The sequence below is a fragment of the Marmota flaviventris genome, chromosome 6 (genome assembly GCF_047511675.1).
Source record: "Marmota flaviventris isolate mMarFla1 chromosome 6, mMarFla1.hap1, whole genome shotgun sequence".
Taxonomy (NCBI): domain Eukaryota; kingdom Metazoa; phylum Chordata; class Mammalia; order Rodentia; family Sciuridae; genus Marmota; species Marmota flaviventris.
This window is the reverse complement of record NC_092503.1, coordinates 140695638-140721050: the sequence shown is the minus strand read 5'-3', so window position 1 is coordinate 140721050 and position 25413 is coordinate 140695638. Positions and strand designations below refer to the sequence as shown.

The 25413-nt window shown below is 40.2% G+C and overlaps 1 protein-coding gene across 2 annotated transcripts in view; it reads left to right on the top strand.

Moving 5' to 3' along the window:
* F13a1 (coagulation factor XIII A chain) overlaps positions 1-25413 on the top strand; it is a 164385-nt gene that overhangs the window by 82771 nt on the left and 56201 nt on the right. For both annotated transcript variants that reach the window (XM_027948066.2, XM_027948065.2), the window contains exons 7-8: positions 12511-12685; positions 15195-15333. In XM_027948066.2, coding sequence (XP_027803867.2) covers positions 12511-12685; positions 15195-15333 — 314 coding nt within the window. The remainder of the gene's footprint in view (positions 1-12510; positions 12686-15194; positions 15334-25413) is intronic.

Sequence of the window (25413 nt, the reverse complement as noted above, 5' to 3'; positions counted from 1 at the left end):
TTTAAAAATTTTATGAAGTCAATTTTTAAATTGCTTTTTCAATCTTTTAATTTTTTTTTAGTTGTAGGTGGACACAATAGCTTTATTTTATTTTTAGGTGGTGCTGAGAATTGAACCCAGTGCCTCATGCACACTAGGCAATTGCTCTACCACTGAGCCACAACCCCAGCCCCTCAGTTGTTTTATGTTTGTTTGTGCTAAGGATCGCACCCAGGACCTTGTGTGTGTTGTTGGACAGGTTCTCTACCACTGAGTCACACACCCTGCCAACTGCTTTTTAAAAATAGTTCCTGCTAGAAAATGTTTTTTAATAAGTCCTGTGCTTTCTTTTCAAAGCTTTCTAATGGAGTTTTTACATTTTTATCCATCTTGAGTTATATATCTGTGTGGTATGAAGTAGGGGGTTCAAGGTTTACTGTTTTCCCAATGTATCTATTTATTCTGGCACCATTTGTTAAAAACACTATTGGAAAGGTTTTCATTTGTTGGGGGAAAAAAAATTATTTGCGCTACTGAATTGCTTTGGTGACTTTGTTGAAAATCAGATAACAAATATAAGTGTGACTGTACTTCTGGACTCTCTTGTTCCCTTGGTTTTTTGTCGATTCTTATACCAATTCAACCCAGTATATCGATTACTGGGTTGCTATAGTAAATCTCCAAATCAGGTAGTTTTTCAACTTTGTTCTTTTCAGTATTGCTTTTGGTTACTTTAGGTTCTTTTCATTTCTATACAATTTCAAGAACTTGCCAATTTCAACATGTTGGTTGGTGTCCAAACTAACCCACTGAAGTGACCTCGTAAAGAAATATTAAAAGATGACCTCTACCCATCCTCCAGTGATATCATGTTCATTCATTCAGCAGAATTTATTCCTGGGAATACAAAGACACAAGAGCATGGGAACTTCCTTCCTTCTCTCCTTTCAGGAACGTATAATCTGGTAATGGAAACAAAGACAACCAAACCAATGACATAATACAACCTGATAAATAAGATGCTAGTAAGTAAGCAAAGCATATGGTTTTAATAAGCTTCTTCATCATTCTGAGCCAAAGACTTAACAAGAACAACATAGAAGAGGAAACGTTCATTCTGACTCATAGTTTCAGCGGCTGAGTCCACACTTGGTTGACTCCATGGCTCTGATCCCCAAGGTGAGGCTGAACATCATGGAAGAAGAAAGCAGCTCAGGACATGGCAAGGAAGCAGAAAGAGAGAGAGCTCCACTCACCAGGGACAAAATATAAACCCCCAAGGCATCCCCCTCATCCCCCCCGGCCTGTGACCTTCCTCCTGCAGCCACACCCTAATTGCCTACAGTAACAGCCATTTAATCCATATCAGTGGATTGATCCACTGACTAGGTCATACCTCTCAGGATCTCATCATTTTGCCTCTGAAAATCCTTGCGTTGTCTCACACATGCGCTTTTGGGGAACGTTTCATATCGAAACCATAACAAGTGCCATACGAGCACAGAGTCAGGACATCAAAGAAATAGAAATTTCCAGAATGAAACCAGCCGAGTGTTAAACAATCAATAGGCTCCTGACCAGGAGAAGAAGGGGTTTGCGGGTGGAAGGGCATTCATTCAGGAGAGAGAATGACATTTCCAATAATAATACCAAGAGGAGAACAGCTTGATGAACCCACCACTATGAAAAGGAAGGAGCAGGTGGATGGCTTTCTTTTTCTTGGGATCGTGTGTGTGACCCTGTCTATTGTTAAAGTGTCATAAAAGCCTTGAAAGGATCAAGGTTGAGGAGCCGGGCAAGGGAGAAAATAGGATGACTGCCTCCCTATTTCTTTTCTCTTATGTGAATTTGCTGAGATACCTGTCCATGGGGTTACCCAATAGAGCACCTCATCTGCAGGCCTCTCCCCTCCTATCCCTGCTGCAGGACTTGGTCCGTCGCAGGGCAGCACAAGCAACAGACAGCTGCATCCCAAGACTAATGGGTTTCCAAATTTTATTTTCTAGAATTGTTTTCTAAAATATCGATTGAACCCAAGTGCACAAAAGAGAAAGGTTGGAGCAGCTTTTCTTGTAGCAAAGTGGTGACTACAGCTTCCCCCACCAAACTCAGCCCTCTCCTGCTTCACCCTCCAACATGGTAACCAATGAGGTTCATTATAAAACCCCAGAGTGTCATGGAGCACAGTTGAACATCCCCTCGCCCACTTACACCTGTGATTAAGATTGATCCCCACCAGACTGTAGCTGGGGACTTGTGGTTCACAGAACCATGGAAGGATATTTACAAGTAATAATTCTCATTTCCAAACCTAAGTTTATGCTTTAGAAGCTAACGCATGCTACCCCAAATTTATATCCAATAGTCTTTGAGAAACTATTACAGATAAGATTAGGTATAAAATTGTCTTCTTCTAGAATTTTTTCTTATAGAGAAATCCTAGCCTTGATGAGAAAATCACATTAAAATTTAACAAGATATAATAGATTTATAACAGAGAAAAGTCATTTCATCATAGCCATGTAAAATGGCACACAAAAGAAAAAAAAATACATTTACATATTTAAAAATCACTGTCAAAATAGAAGTGTCTGTGCTACAGGAAATGAGAGAAATAAGAAATGCCACTTTTTTATTTGCCAGTATCAACTTAACATCTACTTAAGCCCCCGTGACCAAAACTGGAGAGAAGTCCACTGTGGATCATGCTTTAGGGTTCTTCCTATTCCTTTAGATTTTACTGAAATCCATGCCTTATTCTTACTCTAGGGTGGAGGTCTACCCAGCATGACTGCAGAACCAGCTCAGAAGTTCAGGGCAGGCCAAGCATGACCAGTTCTCCTACCTCCGTCCCATTCACCAAGGGCCTCGTACCCACAAGGCACTGCATTTCTACATTTCCCACATTTCCCCAGTGCCTGATGGTCCACCTCCTCCATGACTGAGCCTCCCTTTTTAACCCTCAGGCTATTGCCTCTGCCTCTCTCCATATTTGAACAAGCCCAATTTCATCCCTCCGGGTAGACCTAAGCCTGGAAAGCAAACCAGCAGCCCATACCACTGGGCACTTTCTCTGACACAGAAAGGATATTTGGGGGCCTGGCTTATTTCACTTAGCACGATATTCTCCAGTTCCATCCATGTACCAGCAGATGTCATGATTTCATTCATTTAGTGTGCTAGAGTAAAACTCCCCTGTGTCTAGGTACTACGTTTCCGTTGTCTAGATGGACACCTGGGCTGGTTCCATAACTTGGCTATTGTGAATTTCACTGCTACAAACATGCACATAACACTATGGTGTACTGATTTCAGTCCTTTTGGATAAATACCAAGGAGTGGGACAGCTGGGTCATATGGTGGCTCTAGTCCTAGTCTTTTGAGGAATCTTCATACTGATTTTGAGTGTGGTTGTACTAATTTGCAATTTTACCAACAATGTAAGTGCACTTTTTCCCCCACATCCTTGCCAGCATGTTATTATTATTTGCATTCTTGATGATTTCCATTGACTGGAAGAAGACAAAAATCTCAGTGTGGTTTCAATTTGTATTTCTTTAATTGCTAGGGATGTTGAATTTTGTTTCATCTATTTGTTGACCATTTGTATTTCTTCTTTTGCGAATGTCTATAAATGTCTGTTTAGTTCTTTGAAATTTATTTATTGTGTTATTTGGTTGTTTCTTTTGTCCTTGCTTTTTGCTTTTTTTTTTTTTTTTGTGTGTGTGTGTGTGTGAAGTTTTTTGAGTTCTTTGTATATTCTGGATATTAATGCCTGGTCAGAGGAATAGCTGGCAAACATTTCTCTCCCATTCTGTAGGCTTTCTCTTCATGCTCTTATTTCCTTTGCTGTGCAGAGGGTTTTAAATTGACGCCACCCCACTATGGATTCTTGGTTTTATTTCTTGAGCTTTAGGGTTCTTGTTAAGGAAGTCAGTGCCTATGCTGATATATTGAAGTGTTGATCCTATATATATATATTTTTACTAGCAATTTCTTATATGAAATGAAGTCTCAGGGTAAAATGGAGTTTGTCTGATCAAGGCACATATAGTTTGGCTCATAACATTATAATAATTATATTTTAAATATTTTGAGGAGCCTTCATACTACTTTCCAAAATGGCTCAACAAAGGTGTGCAAGAGTTCTCTTTTCTCTACATCTTTGCCAACACTTTTTGTTCCTCTTTTAGATTTCAGACATTCTAAAAGGTATAAGATTACATCTTGTTGTGTTTTTAATTTGCATTACCCTGATGATTAGAGCAAACAAGCATTGTTTAATATATCTGTTGATCATTCTTCTTTTGATAAATGTCTGATCACATCATTACCCATTTATTAATAGGGTTATTTATTTTCTATATATAGATTTCCTTATTCATTTTGGATATTGGTCCATTTTCAGATGTATGGTTTGCAAATGTTCATCCAGTGCATGGATTATCTCTTTATCTGATGACTGTTTCCTTTGCTGTGCAGAAGCTTTTTAGGTGAACATATCCATTTGTCCATCTTTGCTCTTGTTTCCTGTGCTTTTGGGGGAGTCCTAAAATCCAAGAAAGATAACATTGCCCAAAGAGATGTTGTGAAGCCTTCTTCTTATGTTTTCTTCTCCTGGTAGTTTTACACTTTTAGGTATAATGTTTAAGTCTTTTACTCATTTTGAGTTGATTTTTATATGTTGTGTGACACAAAAAGGACATTATGATAAATAAGCCAGGCTCAGAAAGACAACTGCTGTATGATCTTATTTACATAACGAATCTAGAAAAGTCAGTCTTATAGAGACAGGGTAGAAAAAAAAAAGATCATTACAAAAGACTAGGGAGGGAGTTGGGGAATGGGGAAAGGGAAGATATTGATAAAATGATGCAATCTTTATAGAATGATCAATTGCACTGCACAGTGACCACAGTTATTGGTCATCATGTCTGGTATATTTCAAAATTACTAACTGAATACATTTTTAACATTCTCACTACAAAAAAAATGATCCGTTATTGAGGTGATGGATGTATTAATGAGTTTGATGAAATCTTTGCATAATGCATACATAAATCAACATGTCATATTGTACTCATTAACATACATAATTATTATTTGTCTGCTAAAAACAAGTGAAAAGAAAAAATTCCTCAAAAGAATCAGCCCAAATTTTGTCAGCAAGAAGCCATTGCTATATTTTATTGACTCATTCCAACTAAATATATAGATATGTAAACAGATAAATATAGCTTTAAAATCATATAAAAGCTTAAAGAGTCCTAAGTGTTTCCACATCCTTCCCAGTACTTGATATAATCAATCTTTTTCATTTTAGACTTTCTAATTAGTGTGTATTGTTATTGCTGTGGGGGTTTAATTTGCATTTTCCTAATGACTAATGGTGTAAAAGACATCTTGTTATATTTAATTGTCACCTAAATATCTTCTTTAATGTACTTATTTATTCAAATATTTTGCTTTTGTTTTAAAATTGTGTTTGCTTTCTTATTATTGAGTTTTAAAGGCTCTTTACAGATTCTGGATAATGACCTTTATCAGATATATGATTTATAAATTTTTTCCCATTCTTATCTTTTCACTTTCTTCAAGGTGCCTTCCAAAGAGCAAATTCCACCTGTCCCCCAGCCCCTAGTAACTTGAACCCAGGGTACTTAACCACAGAGCCACATCCTCAGCCTTTTAATTTTTTTTTTTTTAATTTTGAGACAGAATCTCTCTAAATTGCTTAGGATCTTGCTAATTGCTGAGGCTGGTTTTGAACTCGTGATCCTCCTGCCTCAGCTTCCTGAGATGCTGGGATTACAGGCATGCACCACTGCACTAAGCCAAAGGGCAAATATTCAAATATTCTTAATTTTTAAAAATTATCTATTTATTCTAATTTGTTATACATGATGGCAGAATGCAATTCATTTCACATTACACTATAGAACACAATTTTTCAAGTCACTGATTGTACAAATATTCTTAATTTTGATGAAGTCTAGGATATGTGCCTTGTTTACGAATCATATTTTTACTGTTATATCTAAGAAATCTTTGCCCATACCCCAGGACACATACATATTTCCTGTTTTCTTCTAGAAGCTTTATAGCTTTAGGTTTCATATTTAGATCTATGATCTATTTTGAGTTAATTTTTATATTTGGTACAAGGTATGAGTCAAAACTCATTTTTTTTTCATGTGACTCTCCAATTACTCCAGTCCCTTTTGTTTAAAAGAGTATCCTTTGTCTATGAGATTCTCTTGGCAACTTTGTCAAAACTTAGTTGATTGTTCTTGTGTGGATTTATTTCTGGGTTCTCTATTGTGTTCCATTGATCTCTTTGTTTGTATTTATGCCAAATGATGTCATGCTAATTAATTTTAAAGTATTACATTTAATTGTACTCCAATTCTATTTAACCTTATTAAATTTTACTTTTAATAGAAGAAAAAAACTGAGTCACAACAGAAGAAATTGTTAAACTTCAAATAAACATTTCTTTGCTACAAGAGACGTTATTTCCTAGCAGATCATCCTAAAGTTATTTACAAATTAAGAAAACTATTAAAAGAATAGAGTAATTATGTATTTGAAAATTACATTTTAATTTTAGATGGTGCAAATTAACTATGAGCGACCAACACATTAAAACATTAGCATTTTAATTCTTCTTCTCTTCTTCCCTCCCTGGTGTATAATTTTTCCTATGGTGATTATTGTTTTTACATTATCAAGATTTCAAATTCATTCTGCAACTATAATTGCCAGAGATGTTTAACTTTACGTGGATTTTTCTCACCACCCAATCTTCTGTCATAGTATCTCTGTTCCTGGGCTCTTTCTTTAATCCAATCCTTAATTGCCTCAATGTTACATTTCAAGCACTTTATGAGAGCTATTCTCTTCCCCCTGATCCTGCATGTTTGACAGTGTGTGCTGGTCATCTTCACCCACGCACGGCATCTGAGCTGTGCCAGGTGTCCGTGGGTCAACCGTTCTTGCTCTTAGGATGATGGAAGTACTAATTGGCAGTATTTTGTCGCTGGGTGGTACTGTGGAGGACTCTGCAGGCAGGCGGATTGCTTCACTTGTTGCTCATTTCCACTTTTGTCTAGATAACTGAATTACTTTTTTTGTCCTAAAGTCCAAATTGATTAACATTTCTAGGCAGTGAGCAAAAATTACTATGGAGCACAATATTGCACTAAAATGTATATATTCAGTTGTCCCTCAATTAAGTAAAATGTTCTCCTATTATGGAAATCCCTTCTGTTTTATCTGTTGTATGTTTTAAGGACACAAATCCTTATGTCACATCATCTTTGTCTTCAATAACTGTTAGCTTCTCTCTAGCATCATCTGCTTGCATTTTTCATTAGAATTTTTTAAAATTATGTCAAATTTGTCTTTTCTGTCATTAGTTTTATTTTTAGCAGTGCTTTCCCCCCCTGTTTCTTGTAGTTAATTACTTATTATTAGCCTTCCAATGATACGATTTGATCCTTAATTTGTTCATTTAGACCTGTGACCTCCTAAGAGATTGTGAGAAAATTCTTTGTATCTCTTAATTGTTTTCCCTTTCTGTGTATAATTTCTTTTCATTCTGTCTCTGTCTGTTCTCTACTTTATCCTTACCCCCTTACTGTATTTTTTTTCCTTTGGTTTGTGTTAATATTTGCCTAACCCTTCTCCAGGGATCCTATTTGCTCTAAGAGATGGAATCTTTTGTTGTTGTTGTTTACTTGTTTGTTTTGATACTACCATGCATCTTTATTTTTTATTAATTTTTTAAATTTATATATGACAGCAGAATGCATTACAATTCTTACTCCACACATAGAGCACAATTTTTCATATCTCTGGTTGTATACAAGTATATTCACACCAATTCATGTCTTTATACATGTATTTTGGATAATAATGTTCATCACACTCCACCATCATTTCTAACCCCGTGCCATCTTCCTTCCCCTCCCACCCTGCCCTACCTAGATGGCATTTGCAGGTAAATGGATGTAGTTAGAGAAGATAATGCTAAGTGAAGTTAACCAATCCCCCCAAAACAAATGCCAAATGTTTTCTCTGATATAAGGAGGCTGATTCATAGTGGGGTAGGGAGGAGGAGCATGGGAGGAATAGAAGAACTCTAGATAAGAGATGAGATCTTGACTCTCTTTTCAATCTGAGGTTGGTTGGATTTCTCCTCTGAAGTACAGTTTGAGGCCATTGTGCTACATTCTCCCTACTCTTCAGTACCCACAGAGAGACTGGAGAGAGAAAGGGAGATTAACTGAGGGGAAGGGCAATCTTCATTAGAATTCTAGGGCTCTGCTCTTTCTCTTCAGATTCTGTTGAATGCCTCTCTCCAGAACCCACCCACCTCAGTGGAGGCATAGCCATTCCCATGGGGGATTCTCTTGGGCTTCTTATCATTTTCCCATCATAGCCCCAAAGTTTCCACCTCTTTTGAGGTGCAAACCCGTTTCCTATTCTCAACAAGCATTATTTCCACTATTCTGGTTGGAACAAGAAAAGGAGTGGCATTTTTTCATTTGGCTTGTTTCTTTCCAGATTTTGAAAGATAAATTTTAAGCCTCAAGATTCTGTTGACTCACCAGTAAGGGATTGATGGATCTGAGCTCTGCTGCCTGTCTGCTTCACTCCCAAATTCTTATTTTCTCTTGGCTCCAGGTTTTGAAGTTGATTGCATTGTGTTTAGTATGCCACTGAGGTTCCTGCTAGTAATGGGGAGGAGGCTGTTTTTTCAAATTTCAAATTCTGTAGGAACCATGCGGGGGTCAATACCAGTGCAACCTTAATGAAACTGAATAATGTTTCTTCACATGGTCTGCTTGACCACTGGTAACCCAAGACCAAGACATTTCATTCTTCCATTGGTCAAAGGCTGATATGACAATATAATGTCACAGCAGCCAACTGTGACATATCCTTGAAGTACCAGCATGCCCTTGAAGTGTCCCTCACATATATTCTGTTGTTTGGGGAAGGAGACATTACTTTAACCCTTTCCATCTGTCACTTAAGATTTATCTCGTTCAGTATCTGAGCTCCTTAGAAATCAATGTTCTAATTAGAAAACAGTAGCTAATCTGGGCAAATGCTAATAAATGAGAGTTGTGATTTGTCTAGCAACAGGAGAAGCACTCAGCATTAACAATTAAAATATCTATAGAGAAGAGAGTTTTTTTTTCTTACTCTTCCCCTTAGCTGATCCAGTTCAGCCTTATGCTATAAATAGCTCTTATAATTTATGGCTATGTATTTGAAAATCAGTCCACAGTTTAGGAACTTTTACCTCTGGGATGCATAGATCCTATTCTGTTTCTCAATGAAAAGGGAACAGTAATGTGAGTTCAAATCTGGAGCTGCCTGCCCACAAAGACCAGACTACATTATAGTCTACCAACACTCTCCTGAGCTTCACTATCATACATACAGATATTTTAGTAATTGGTTCATCTGCAAGAAGAATTACTGTTGGTGAATAGAGACAAAATGATGGACTAAAAACCCTTCTGAACCTCAGTCATTTCAGGGATCCACAGGCTAATGTCAAAGTTCACATCAAAGGCATGAATTTAGAACTGGCTGAACAGGTCTTTCAAAAACCACTAAAGAATATTTTTTCTACATTGAATACATTAACTGGGTAGTTACCAAAACACTTCTTCACCCAACTGATGCCTGACCTGTCTGGATGGAGGGGAAAATAGTATGTTTAAATGGAATGGAATAGAGTTTTTCTAGATTGCACTCTGCAAAAGGACCCTCCTTGGGAAAAGTCACTTGGTGCTAGAGTAAACCTCACATTTTAATGGAGGGTGTGTTCTTCACAGAAGAAGATGCTTGCACATCTAAGTGTTTTCTGTTAGTGTTTTCTATTCCATCCTATATTGTTTACTTACAAGATACCCATACAGGGGTCCCTGAATCTGACATATTGTTTTAGGACTCCAAGTGCTGTTTGAACTCTTTCCACTATGTTATGTGGATGACCTTTTCTGATCAGCTCACAATATCATCTCCTCTACTAAACCCCTAACATCCTCACCCTTCCAACCAGCTGATTACTCCCTCCTTTGGGTTCCACTCTCCTATATGTTTTTCAATCTAAATACCAGTAATCTTTACTTCCTTTCTTTTGGGGGGAGTGAGGATGTAGCCAGAGATTGAACTCAGAGGCACTTGACCACTGAACCATATCCCCGGCCCTATTTTGTATTTTATTTAGAGACAAGATCTCCCTGAGTTGCTCAGCACCTCTCTTTTGCTGAGGTTGGTTTTGAACTCATGATCCTCCTGTCTCAACCTTCCAGGCCGCTGGGATTACAGGTGTGCACCATTGCACCCAGCAGTGATCTTTATTTTCATTTGATTGGTTTCTTGTGCATCTCTTCCAGGGACCTGGTTTTATTTATTTTCAGTGTACAATGCCTACATGCTTGTTGAATATACAAGAGATTACTGAACTACTTTGAAGCACTAACTCTTTGCTAATATTTGTTGGAATTCAGAAGGACATAGATTTTATCTTTGTTCTCCATGAACTCAGGAGCCAGCGAGGAAGACAGATTCCTCTCCCACTAATGCATCAAGCCAAGGAGAAAGGTCTGGGTAGGTGCTGAGGCTGTGCTCTTAGTTGGTGAGGCAGCAAATACATAAAAACTCACCATATTTCAATATTTCATGTATGACTTTCATAATCCAAATGCACAATATTCAAATCATATTTTGCATTATTTGCTAAAATATTTTCAGCATAATCCAGACCTATGCTTCTCAAACTGCTGTACACACAAACCCCCAGAGGATCCTGTTAAAATGCAGATTCTTTCTTGTTCAATAGGTTTGTTCAGAGAGAATCTACAGTTTCTACTGAGCTCCCATGGAATGCCAAAACTGCTGGTCCACAGACCACACTTTGAGTAGCCAGGCTTTAAACAACATCATGTCTGTCAATTATAAAAATTGTTGAAGTAGCACCCATTTTTAGAAAAACTCCCTCTGTTACACCTAGACTCTTCTGACTATAATCAAATGTGATGAAAGTTACTTCAAAATAGGTAGATTCAGCAGAGCCCAGAAATTCTGGCAGGTTGCCTCACAACTGATACTTCCCGGCTTTCTTTAGTTTTATTGGATAAACACAAAAGGTCTTTGCTCATGCACTTGAGGTCTGCTGTTACTAAATGATTACAGTCTGAATGTGTTGCAGAATTTTCTGTAATATTCCATCTTGCCACTCTCTGCATAAACGTCCTCCATATCAAAAACATAACATCCCAGAAATTCCTTTTAACAAAACTATAAAGCTTAAACCACTTTAGATAATCGTTAGGAAAATGTTTCTTTAATAAATAAAAAATCTTTATAAGTCACTTATGGGAATCTATTTTCCTATTAACCCACCATGGTTCTTGTGGTAATGAAGTGGCACCCCTTTATCCACAGAAAAGCCCTCTTCACCACGGCTGATTTTAGGACTGTCAGCAAAAGAGTCTCTACAAAAGAGTCCAATGTAGATAAACTTCCTATTTTCATGTCACCCTGTTTACTTGGCCACTGGCCGAGAAGATACCAGCACTCCAGGTGCTGGACACCCCCTTGCTAGTTATCACAAACACATCCAGTATAGTACTTTGAAGAAATGTGCAAACAAGGCCTCTGGCCTTGAGCTGGCTTCACAGAGATGTCTACACTTTTAAGATAAGTTACAAATGGGCTGCATGGTAACAGCTGGCAGGGGGAGGAAAGAAAGGGGAGAAGCAGCTCTCCCCTTCTCAAGTGCTGTCCTTGAAGAGTTAACTTGCCCAGAACAGTGAAAGAAAAAGCTGCTTTTATGTGAACTTCTGCAGACTATGAACTTCTGAACCCCTCCCCTTACATGCTGGGTATAAAACTCTGAAACTTCCTGAACTCGGGGTTCAGTGGATTGATTGATTACAGCAAAGGCTGTACCCTCTGAACCTGGCTGTAGCCAAATAAAACTGTTTCCTGCTATCTTCGGTGCCTGGCCTCGTTTGTCCCTACAACAGTAACATCTGTTAACTTTTTCAATTCTTTACTGCTCATCATAGAAGTAGAAGCCCATTAGAACACTGATTTCTCTTTCATCAGTTTTGAGTTCTTCTTCCACCAACACAACATCCCTTTGAGTATTTTTCTTTTGCAGATCTTCTTTCTCTGGTCAATCTCAGCACTATTCTAGAACAAATCACGTTCCCTAGGTATAAATTCTCCAAATCATAGGTAGAGAACTCTTCCTATCTGCCCTTCAGCCTTACTCTGCTATAATATTGTGCTTTTTAAGAGAGAGTCTTGGTTATTTGGTCTCCTCTTTGCATACTTAGTTTTCCCTGGCAACATAATGGTGAATTGAAGAAAAGTGGAACTGTTTGCATCACACAGGACATATGGAAGGCACCAGAAACTTTAGATTGCCCAGTGCCATAGTGTAGAGGGGACTCATCAAAATGACCTTTCTTTCTTTTTATCTCTCCTTGCCTCTTTTAGATTAATGCCAAAGATGATGAAGGTGTCCTCGTTGGATCATGGGACAATATCTATGCCTATGGCGTCCCCCCATCAGCCTGGACTGGAAGCGTTGACATTCTACTGGAATACAGGAGCTCTGAGAATCCAGTCCGATACGGCCAATGCTGGGTTTTTGCTGGTGTTTTTAACACATGTAAGTATCCAGCTGAGTAATATTTTTTAATGCAAAGGAAATTTTACTTCAAGACATTTTATCTATAACCTGGCAAAGGGACTGAGCAGTCCCTGTTGGCGCTATAGAATTTATGGGCGACTATTCTGGGATGTAGTCAATGCATAATTAAATCGTACTGGGCTAAATATGCTCATAGCTCTCTGACTGCAGAATCTTTATGGAAAGAATGATGGACTGTATCCTGCATAATCCATCATAACACCCAAGGCCATGGAGGGTCACAGGGGCCAAGTGAGGCTGTAGGGGGAAAGAGGAGCCATTTTCTTCCCAGAAACCATACCTTTAAAAGGTTAAAAAATAAAATAATTATGATATACATGCACTATGTATATTACTTATTTGTTATTGAGAAGTTGTGTAAATCTGTTTATTTGCTTGCTTGCATATCATTGAGAAGTTTTGAAAGTATATCCACTTGATTTTAATCCCAATTATGAAAAGGATTGTGGCAGGTGGTCTCATCTTCATCTTTACACGTAAGTCTCAGGGCCCCTGAGCAATTAGAGATCAGAAAGTAATGAACAATCTTTACCTTCTCGGTTGCCTCTCCAGTGTTTAATCCACCCAACATCCAATCTGTAGAGCCAAATAGATAGAAACAGAATTATCCTCTTTAGTCTTGTGAATCATTTTTCAAGATGGCATTTGCCTCCCTTGGCCCAGAAAATGTTACAGTTAATTCAGTGAATATTTTAAAAAATACATTTATTTCAGTATGTTTTCATCATTGGTAATGATTTTTATTCACATGCCACTTCTACAGCCTTGGAGAAACATTATGCTCAAGTCGGAATGTCCTTCTGCCTGCTCATTAATAAAGAATGCTTTACGTACTTTTCATTTTTAAATGAAATAAAAGAGAAGCTGGAGGCTAAGGCAAGGCCATTTTTAAAAATGATTGTTAAAATCCACCTATCTTAGTTCAAAGTTGTGACAGTCTGGTACCCGGTCAATGATCTAAGACTGTTAAGTTTTGTTTAGTCTGTTCGGTTTCCTGGTGGCATCAACTGAATAAAAATATTTTCTTAACCTTTTGATGATAGCCAAGGGCTAAAGGAATATGTATTTCTTGGGAGCAATGATAGACAAAAGTCTCAGTCTCTTAGAAGTGTTAGTCTTTCAAATTTTAGATAGAAACTTGAACTTCATGATGGTCTAAAGATTGGAAGGAGACCCTCCCTCTCCTACAGATTGCAGGCCAAGATGATGAGAAGGTGTCCAACACAGGCAGCCACTCTTGTGAAATGATTCTTGAAAAATAAAATGGACCCAAGCCTTCCCCATGCCTACTGTCACTATGCTAGTTTGATTTGGGGGAGCTTAGAGCCAGATAAAATAGTGAGCATTTCACCATTTCCACTCATGCTTTCTGTATAAAAAGGCTGTCCCATTTGTGCAGAAAACAGGCCTTGGTGGCCTATGAAGAAGATGCAGAAACATACAGCAGAAAAGTCTAGAAGGAGTAAACTTGAAGAGGGAAATTGCAGGGATGGGGTAGCAGGCTTTCTAGAACAAGCCTCAGCCTGTGATAATATGAATTAGCAGTCAGCAACTCACATTAGAATCCACCAGAAATAGAATGAGAGGAAGGATCATTTCATTGGTAAGACCTTGGGTGCACAAGGACTGCCAATCAATTGAGGCAGGTGGGTGTCAAAAGCCAGGGGTGAGTGCCATTGACGTTGTTTGGGGTGTTAAGATGAAGTCTTTTAAGGAAAGGGACCCTTGAGTCTCTACCAGGCTCAGGTTTGGATTCCCAAGGTTGTTCTGTTGAAGGAGGCGCATAGCCTTTGTTTAAAAATGCTAAACTATTCTGAAGGAGGAAAAAAAAAAAAACGACAAGTCATTAATCTTAAAATTGTCAGCTGAATTATTTTCAATGAGTCCTGATGTCTGGTGTCCTGGGAACCAGGGAGGGCATTTGGATTAAGTTTAATCAATAGGTACATATGGCAAGAGCTGCATCCAGGCAATTTATTATCTAACAATTAAAATGAATCTGTGGTGTCACCCTCCAATGAGTGTCACTAGAGTGAACTCCAGCCAGGAAGAGCAACCCCACTGAAGAATTGTTTTGTAAATTCCCAACTTCCTACTGGCTGTTGTTTTCTTAAATTATTATATTATTTCCAGAAACAAGGAACCATTAACTAAGTAAATATGAACTATTAGAACCTTGTTATTGGAATTGCATGCTAGAGGGCTTCATTTAATAACCAACTAAAATTCTAAAGCATCACACAGTGAGATGTCTCTCTCAGGTCCCCAGGAGGGTTGGACACATCACTTTTCTTCAGTGTGGAACATTTGAGAACATGTCCAAACAAGTTGGTGTTTTTTTTGTTTGGTTTGTTTTTTTTTTTTTTTTTTGTATTGGTAAAGAAGAAAGTCTCACGTGAAGAAGGACCTCCTACTATGCATTCTTTAAATACTGGTGATATGTCTGGCTACGGCTCTTTCCTTGCAGTTTTGCGATGTCTTGGAATTCCAGCAAGAGTCATCACCAACTATTTCTCAGCCCACGATAATGATGCCAATTTGCAGATGGACATCTTCCTGGAAGAAGACGGGAGCGTGAGTAACAAACTCACCAAGGATTCAGTGTGGTGAGTTCGATTTACAAGGACCTTGTCTGTTATCAAATTAGAGTGACGTTACACGCTTACCACAAGACAGACTCTAACATTTCTTTCTCTTCTATTTTAAGAATTATTCAATACCCTATGCAGAAATGTCTGATTGTCAAAATTTTTTTTTTAGCTTATAAATTAGAAAAGTGACTAAACAGGCAGTTTGGGTCGGTTCCTAGCAATAAAAATAATCATGCATCATCATGGTGCCCAACTAAAAAGGCCACAGCTTTAGCTCCTACAGGTGCCTGAGCTGATTCCTCTCTGCCTTAGAACACGAATATGGTGGATGATAATGAAGGGGTTGGAGTAGAGCATTCTCTTCTGGAGCGCCCCAAGAGTAATATAGCAAACATTTACTAAGCACTTACTACATACCAGTAATGGTGGGTGTATGATCTTTTCTAATTCTTTCTGTTGTTCTTGTTGTTGTTGTTTTTAGATATGCATGACAGTAGAGTATATTTGGACATTTTGTACATATACGTACATGGAGTATAACTTCTTCTAATCAGAATCCCGTTCTTGTGGTTGTAGGTGGATTTTGTTAATATCCCTACTTACAGATGAGGAAAGTGAGGCCCAGAGCGGTGGCTCAAGGTCACACCCCTGACAAGCGGGGAATAAACTGCAAGTGCCTCCAACCTTCAACCACAACCTAATTTTTACCTCTGCAAGTAGGGTCGTTCTTTGATGATAAAGATGAGGTTCACCTTGATTGTATTCTCACCTTTCTTTCACTTAGAAATAGAAATGGCAGCAAAGTTAACCACAGGGCCCCTTTACTACCCTGAATGGCTGCCTTAACTGCTGGTTCTCCCATCAGCAGTGAAAAATCCCAAAGAAATCTCACTTTTCCTTGGGACCCCCTCCATCCAAATCAGTACACTGGAAGGACGAGAAACATCCTAAAAATCCAGATTGCCAGGATATTTAGGAAAGTCTCTACGGCAGGAAATTGAGACACAACTTTAGCTGTTGCCAGGCATGGAGCTCCGTGGAATTTCCAGCCAAAAATGTGTCTCCTGCAGTTGTTCTTTATAAGCAATAAAGTTAAAACACTGTCAGTTGTTAAAAAAAAAAAGGCATCCAAATGGGGATGGTAGGAAGCTAAAAGCTCATTTTAAGAGAAATTAAAAGTTAGAAGAGCCCGCGTTCCCCCGTGCTGCAGGAGTGGATCACAGTTCCAGGAGCTGTATTAACTCGCCAAGACCCGTAAACGCTCATTGGAGAATGTTGAAAGAAGGATATCGCTGAACTGGTAGCAAAGGCGCTACTAGGAATAAAAAAAAAATAGCTCAGTTCATTTGAAGGGAATGAGCTGAGCCGTGGTAAGCCGGAGAGTGCGGGCAAGACAAAGGCCCACCTCTGCAAATGGAAAAGCAATTTAAAGAACCTCTGAAGCCCGTGGAATTACAGTGCAGCAGCCCTGGGTGGATCTGGAACGACAAAAACAGACCAAAATAGCTGCTCCCAAAGCCCACTGTGACAGTTGAAAATGGCAAAATGAGAATTATTGGGCCCGCTCTGCTCTATATCTCTTACACACACACACACACACACACACACACTGCCTTTGCAGGCAACTTCAATTCCAAGCTATTTCTTTTTTGCTTCTTGATCCAAACACCTTCATTATAAGTCCCCAGGGGGCCCCCCACCAAATAATCCAGGTCGCCCCTGAACAGAACAGATACGAAATTTAAAACCAAGAGATCTTGTTCTTAGTCACCCTTTCCTCTTTCAATTGCCTCCTCCAAATTCTATTCTCTGTCCCTAGCATCCTTCCCTTTGCTCCTCCAGTGCTGCCCTCAAGTAGCCCAGCCCTTGGGTCTGTGCCCCCTGATCTGGGACTCTGGGCCGCCCTCGGCTGCACACACTGGGGTCCTCATCCTTACCCGCCTCGCTTGGCTCACACTGAGGTTTTGCCCAATGATGACCGAGCGTCTTACCACCAATGGTTTATGCTAAGACAGCTCAGGACACACCCAGGGATTAGAGGGCTTACTCAATAGCCTGGCTCTGCCACTGAGCAGCTGTGTGACCTTGAGAAAAGAATGACCTCTTTGTCTCTTTCCTCCTCTAAAGTGAAGATGAGAAAATTCCCAATGTCACTCAGCACAGAACGAGTATAACAGGTGCCTAATGAATGTTCGATGTTATGATTGTCTCCGTTATTAGTGGCACAGCTGGGATTTCTTGAAGGCAATATGTTGCCATCACCCCAAGTACCTTGTAGTCCAAAGAAGAGGGGTGGCCCAGTGTCCTGAAATGACACTTTGGGGGTAGTTTTTTAAAAGGAGCAGAGCCAGGCACAGGGGCACATACCTGAAATCCCAGTAGCTTGGGAGGCTGAGGCAGGAGGATCATGAGTTCAAAGTCAGCCTCAGCAACTTAGCAAGGCCCTGTCTCTAAATAAAATATAAAAAGGGGTAGGGGATGTGGCTAATTGATTAAGTACCCCTGGGTTCAACCCTGGTACCAAAAATACCAACAAACAGAAAAGCGTATCTTCCCATTACAAACACTGGTGCATGTTAGGAGCTATAAGCATTCCAGGAAGCCAAGAGTATGACAATGGAGGAAGCTGGTAGAGGCTCTCCCTGGACACACCAACCAGTGCATGGTCGTCACAGCCACACCCTCAGGTCAAGCTCTGGGTTGAACTGTTACCTGCTGTGTGGCTTTGAGAAAATAATTTCACCTCTCTGAACTTCAATTTCCTTGTCAGTAGAAGGAGGGTAATATTAGCAATTTCCAATTCCTAATGGGTTGGCTATAACAATTATTTGAGGTTATCCTGATGAGATACATGGTATCTCTAATCCAAAAATTGGAAATGTTCCAAAATCCAAAACTTTTTGAGCACAACCTGATACTTGAGTGGAAAAGCCCACATTTGGCTTTATGAAAGGGGATCACAGTCAAAGCACAGGTGTAATAAAAACATGTCATAAAATTACCTTCATATTATATGTCTTAAGCGGTGCGTGAAACATAAATTAATTCTGTGTTTAGACACGGGTCCCAGCCCCAAGGTATCTCACTATGTGTATGCAGATACTCCAGCATCTGATAGCATCCCAAAGCACTTCTGGTACCAACCACTTCAGACACAGTCAACTCAACCTGTAGCTGCCACAGTGGTAGATTAGTGTCAGCAACTGGTGAGGAGGGGTTTCCTGAGCCACAGGGCTGGCAAACAACAGAGAGACAAAGCTTTGGGTCCAAGCTGCAGGAAGGGGTGATTTGCTGGGCGTCAGCTGACCACCTGGAGATCAGCGTAGTGTAGACTGGCAACATGCAGCTCCGTGAATTTCCTAGCAAGGGTGGAGGGGCAATTGGCCTCACCCAAGGTGCCTGGACTTCCGAATCCTTCAACAGGCCTCACTGCAACAACCCTCCCCCAGCTCTCTTCGCCTCCCTCCTAGTTTGTGTGTGGCCCCTGCTCTCAGTGCCTGCCCCTCTCCTCTCTGTGTAAAAGAAACCATGGGAATGATCTCTCTGTCCCTCTCTCTCTGTCCCCCTTATGCTTCAAGAGCTCTTCAGCAGTTGCGCCCCCCCCCCCCATGGTCCACATTTTGTGATGAATTAATTTGTCCACTTGGGTCTGGGTGACCCAGGTCATCCTCTTCCCAGAACTCAGCCAAGTCTTAGGGTGCTCCAAACAGAAATAAGCCAGCAGGAAGTTTCAGAGAGAGAGAGAGAGAGAGAGAGAGAGAGCCCTCAGGAATATGAGAGGGCATGTTATTGCTCTACACTCCAAAGTCAAGTGACAAAGTTTGGATTCCATCCCCAGCTCTGACTTTTGACTTATGATTGTAGGCTGTCTGTAGAGGACAGACAGCTGATTGTCCTACTTCCTGGCTTTCCGCCTCAGGTCCCTGTGGGTGGGTATGCCCTCATCCCACAGGGACTACAATTCTGCAAGAGTGGAGATTCTGTCACTGACAATAGAGGGAACAGTTCCGTCGCTGTTCAGGGCAGGCTGGGGGGCTGAAGAACCTTGCAAGGGCACAACTGGACAGTGTAACTGGCCCCCAGGGTGGCCCATGAATTTTCAAGTGGGCAAACACCCGGGAACATATCCTGGAAGGAGCAATCTAAGCTGCCTGTCCCCACGCGCTGATGGGTTCTGAATTATGTGTGACCTCTGGGGGAGGCTTCTATGAATCACTGCGGACAGTTTAATGAAGATGCTCGCCTAATGCTTCTCTGCAGTCCAAACAGTGAACAGGGATAAGGGAGAGTCAGGGCTCATGCAGATGGACATGAGGATAGTGACATTGTCACTTCACCTTGGAAGAGCTCAGTTTGATCAGCTCATCCTAGGAAGGTCACAGTGGAAATGGAAACAGTTTTAAAAAACAGGAATGGTGGCATTTATTAGGGTCACGGAAGGTGTTGCAGTGCAAAGCTATGTTCCTTCTCAGCAAGTGCATTGCCCTATGGCCTTTGGCTGAGGTGAGCGTGGCCTGATTTGATGATTCAGGGTGGAAAATTGTGCCCTCATCTTGGCTTCTCCCCACCGGAATGCAACCCACATCAGGGGAGCATTAACTGAACTGTCTCAGGTTGGTTGGTTTTGCCAGCATGTAACAGTGCATAGGGCATAGAGCACACCCTGAATGAATGGTATTGGTCAGGAGGTTTTGTAATGCCCACTAAACTGAATGGATATCATTTCATCACCCAATCCAAGCCCCGGATGCAAAGAATTCAGAGAGAAGTTAATCAGGGTCATTGCCCTGGGGAGACAACCACATAGAGAACACTCTATTAAATATATAAAAAAGGGTTATTATGTGAACTGGCAATCAGGGAGACCTGGGAAAAGATTTCCATCCTAAGGCCTGGAGAAATGAGGCTATTCCCATGGGAAAAGGACATGGAGTCAAAGCCATTATCTTCTGGCTGTGCTTTTCAAAGACGGAACATGCAGGAAGCGCCCTTGGCCCACAGATGAAACCCGGGGTGCATCAGTAAAACTCTGTGGGTAAAATGAAACAAGCAAACATCAATCTGCTCAAGGACCCGGCAGGCAGAAACCAGTTTTCATCCAGCGCCATCCCATGTGATGGCTGTGGTCGGGAGTGCAGAACTCATTCTCCCTCCACGATCCGGCCTTTGCAGCTTCATCTTCAAAAACAGCAAGAAGCCCTCGCTCTTTACTTCACCTGGAGAGGCAAATGCCCCCAGGCTGTGCACCCAGAAGGAGCAGATGCAGTTATAACTGTCTGGGGCTGGAGATGGGTTGCTGCTCTCTTCCTTCCCACCAATTCGGGTTCTCACCTCCTTAAGGTAAACCCAGGCCTCTTCCTTAGTTATAGAGGGTCCAACAATTGACAGGTTTCCAGAGTCCCTCTTGGAATCGACAGCTTCCCTTCCCACTGACCCTGTGGCTCCTACCTGCCCGGATTGGAAGCCCCTTTCATCCTGATCACATCACCAGCACACACACAGTAGGTCTCCAGTGTAGACGGTTCCACTGGGGGTTTTCAACATGCTGTGAGAGTCCTATGCATTCAATGGAAACCACAATTCAGATTATGAATTTGGAACTTTTGCAGGACTCGTGACATATGGTCTGATCCTCTCTAGAGCTGCCAGCCAATAGCAGCGAGTCACAGCTCCCCATAAGCCCCACGGTCCGTAGGGGAACCCAACAATGCTCTACAGTGTGCTGTTATTAAGTTAGTAAGCTCTGTAGGTTGGGTGGATTCACTGTATTTTCTCCTTAGGATATTTTCAACTCCCAGTGGGTTTATCTAGACATGATCCCGTTGTAGGTTCAGGAGCCTCTGTAGGACTCTCAGGAAAATAGAATTCCACACGAGGTGGCTGGAAACAGCTCTGTCCCTGCCAAGGGACAAGAAGAATGATGTTGAGCACATGTGTGGACCCTAAGGCCCACCAGCTGACCCCATCTGCTTCTCAAAGTCCAGCTACCTGGCCAATTGGCAGATGGCCAGGACAGCCCAAGTTAGAGGGTTGCACATCTTATGTTGTATTAAATAACCTTGCAAAAAGCTGGGCGTGGTGTGCACACCCATAATCCCAGTGGCTTGGGAGGCTGAGGCAGGAGGATTGCAAGTTCAAACCTGGCCTCAGCAACTTAGCAAGGCCCTAAGCAATTTTGCAGGACCCTTCTCAAAATAAAAAAAAAATAAAAAGGGCTCCGGATGTGGCTCAGTGGTTAAGCACCCTTGGGTTCAATCCTGGTACTTAACCCCCACAAAAAATCATTGTGAGTGTTTAAAGAATTAAGATGTCTTTATTTCCTGCATTGTTTTCTTCATTTGTAATTAAGTAGGTCTGGTTAAAATGTCCTTTGGATTTAATTTTTTAAATAATCATGAAATAGCTAATTTGTATTTATCAGTTTCAGCTCAAAATTGCAACAATCTAAGAATGAGTCAGTGATCCAAACAGAAAGGAATCAAAAATTTTATTTTGTATTTCCTCAGGCTTTCGTGGCAAAATGATAAAGTTAAACAACTCTTTTAATTTTTTTCTTCTCTCTCTCTCTCTCTCTCTCTCTCTCTCTCTCTCTCTCTCATTTTTCAAGGCTGCACCTAATTAGCTTAGTGATCTTGGGCTAGTTGCTCAACTTCTCTGGATTTTAATTTTCTCATATACAAATGTAAGACTTTGGTCTTAATAAGCTATAGACTCCTTCTCAGCCCCCTCCCCCACAATTTTTAAAAATAAATTTCACTGTCCTTCCAGCCAGACCTTTCCTCCAGTTTCTGCCATTTGCCTTGAATGAAAACCTGCTTATGAGACCAGGCTCACTCACATATAGGTGTGGCTTTGCAGCCTGGCTTCACATCAGCTCCCCTCAAAGAAAAGAAACAAGAATTAAAGGCAACACAGTAGATTTTTATAATTTGTTTGTTGCCTAGCCTCAGTACATCTGATTCTAAAATAAAAATAGGAGAGAAAACCTCCTTCAATAATTGTTGGAAATATTACCACTGTTATCGTTTTGTTTTTAGTTCCAAATGTACAAACCCGTGCTGCAATGGTTAGTATTAATCTTTAAGCAAAGCACTTCCAAAGCAAGTGATAGGGCAGAAATTAACCAGCGTTCACACCTGGGAGCTAGCTCTCCTGCAGTTCTGATGTGCAAGGCAACACCAACAACGGTCTACACAGGGTAGATACATTTTTTAAATTTAGACTGTTCCATGTTGACATAAGTCGAGATGCTCTGCATATTTCAACTAGTTGGACTTTTAATATTGTTAAATTAGCTTGTTTTAATCACTCTCTGTGAAAAGTAGAATGATCTGAAAATGAATTCCAAATAAAATAGTATAGAAGAAAAATGTTAAGTACATCCCTAACTGCTCAAAGATGCTTGAGGATTTGTAAAATCATGCAACAACCCATCCGAGCTACTAATTCTGAATGGCAATCAAAGATGTTTGTTTCCAAACATTATCTTGCTAAAATATTTTTGATCAACTCATTTTCTTAAGAAAATCAACCAGGAGCTGGACCATGAGATCTGTCACTTGAGAACTAGGAATATACACTGGACGCACACCAGTATGTTAAACAAGAATTTTTAAAAGTTATTTGCCAACTTCAAAGCGTAAAAATAGCTTGTGCGTGTGGATTTCTTTCTCTGCATCAGGCCCTGATATCAGTGGTGTCATGCCCAATTCATTTATTCTTTTTAACAGGCTTTTCAGGTAATTTCTATTTATTGTTCTCATTTGTAGAAGAGGCAACCGAGACACTGAACTTAACCAAGGTCCCAGCCAGGAAGGGACAGAAACTGCATTACAAACCCAAGGGCTGATCCTGAGCCCATTCTTTTTTTCTAATACAATATCCTTATTGAAAAGCAACTCATATACTGCAAAATCGACCCTTTTGAAGTGCCAAATTCAGGAGTTTTTAATATCTTTACAGTGATGTGCAGCCCTCATTATCTAATTCCAAAATATTTAATCACCCCCAAAAGTAACTTCATAACTATTAGCAGTAGTCCCCATCGTCACAACCCAGGGCAATCACTGGCCTACTTTCTGTCTCCGTGGATTTGCGGGTCATGAACATTCCATATGGATGGACTCATTCACCTGCGACCTGTGTGTCCAGCTTCTTTCCCTTAGCACGTTTATGTGGCTCATTCGCGTTATACCATGTGTCAGTACTTTACTCCCTTTTATTGGTGGATAATATTTCATTATAAGCCACATTCTATTTATGCCTTTTTCTGTGATACTTTTGGATTGTTTCTGCCTCTTGCCTCTTACGAATGACGCTGCTACGAACAGTCAGGCAAAAGTTTTTATGTGAACATATGTTTTCAGTTCTCTGGGATGCACATCGAGGTAGAATTGCTTGGTCATATGGTAACTCTGTGTTTAACTTTTTGAAGAACTAAGAATTTGGTGTCCAAAAAAGCTACACTATTTTACATCCTCAAAAAGTACATTTCCAACTTTACATTCTTGATAACACTTTTATTTCCCCTCTTTCCCCCTCATCTTAGCCATCCTATTGGAGATAAGGTGAAATTTCATTGTGGGTTTAATTTGCATCTCCCTAATGACTAATGATATGGGATGTCTTTTTCTGTTTTCGTTGTTAGCCATTTGTATGACCTCTTTGGCAAAATGGCTATTCAAGTCCATGTCCCATTATAAAATCGGGTTCTACGTCTTGCTGTATTTTAACTGTTCTTTACATATTCTGGATACAAGTCCATATGTGATGTATAAATATTTTCTCTTATTTGTGGACTCTCTTTCCACTTTCTTTGGTGTCCTCTAAAGCACTGAAGATTTTATTTTTTGTCAAATCCGATTTTTCTACTTTTTCTTCGGTTGCTTATACTTTGGGTGTTATAGATAAGAAACTATCACCTACTCCAAGGTCGAAAAGATTTGTTCCTCTGTTTTCTTCTAAGAGTTTTCCAGTTTTAGATCTTACATCTTGGCCTTGGATCAATTCTGAGTCCACTTTCATATATAGTGTGAAGTAAAAATGGAAGTAAAGAAAGAAGAGAATAAGAGAGACCAAAGTCATCGTATTGATGATGCGGCAGGAGCAGGACACTTCCCATGTGCTCTCCACCCTTCAGCCTTTTGGCTCTGCTGTGTCTAGGTGAAGATCTGTTTGAGTTTATCCTACTCAGAGTTTCTGAACTCCTTTAAGGTATATAATAATGCCTTACATTGAATTTAGAAAGTTCCTAACAATTATTTTTTCAAATGTTTCTCTTTCTGCGACTTGATGTCCTCTCTTTCTGGGACTCTCATTATGAGTATATTGGTCCACTCACTATATCTCTTATGTCTCTGGGGATTGGCTCATTCATCTTCATTTTTCCTTCTGGAATTCAGACTAGATTATTTCAATTGACTTCCCTTAAAGTTCACTGACTCTTCCTCCTCTCTGCCTGCTCAAGTTTATTGAAACCCTCGAGTGATTTTTTTTTTTTATTTCAAATATTGTACATTTCAGCTCCATAATTTCTGGTTAGGTTCTTTTGAGAATTTCTATTTTTTCATTAATATTCTGTGTTTGGTGTGGCATCATTCTTGTGGCTTCCTGTTTTAGTCAAGTTTTGTGCTGCTGTGACTAAAAGACCCAAAAAGAACAATTGTAAAGGAAATAAAGTTTATTTGAAGGCTTGTGGTTTCAGAGGTCTGGATCCTTGGACAGCCTGCTCCATTCTTCAGGGCTTGAGATAAGGCAGAACATCATGGCAGAAAAGTGTGGCAGAGGGAAGCAGCTCACAAGATGATCAGGAAGCAGAGAGAGATAGATTTTTACTTGCCAGACACAAATATGTACCCCCAAACCCATGCCCCAATTCCTATCAACTCCAGCCACACCCCACCTGCCTTCAGTTACCACTCAATTAGTCCCATCACGTGATTAACTCACTGATTGGGTTAAGGATCTTGTAACCCACTCATTTCTTCTCTGAACCTTCTTGCATTGTCTCATATGTGAGCTTTGGGGAACACCTCACCTACAAGCCATAACTCTTCCCTTAGTTCTTTGAACATGTATATCATAGTTGGTTTAAAT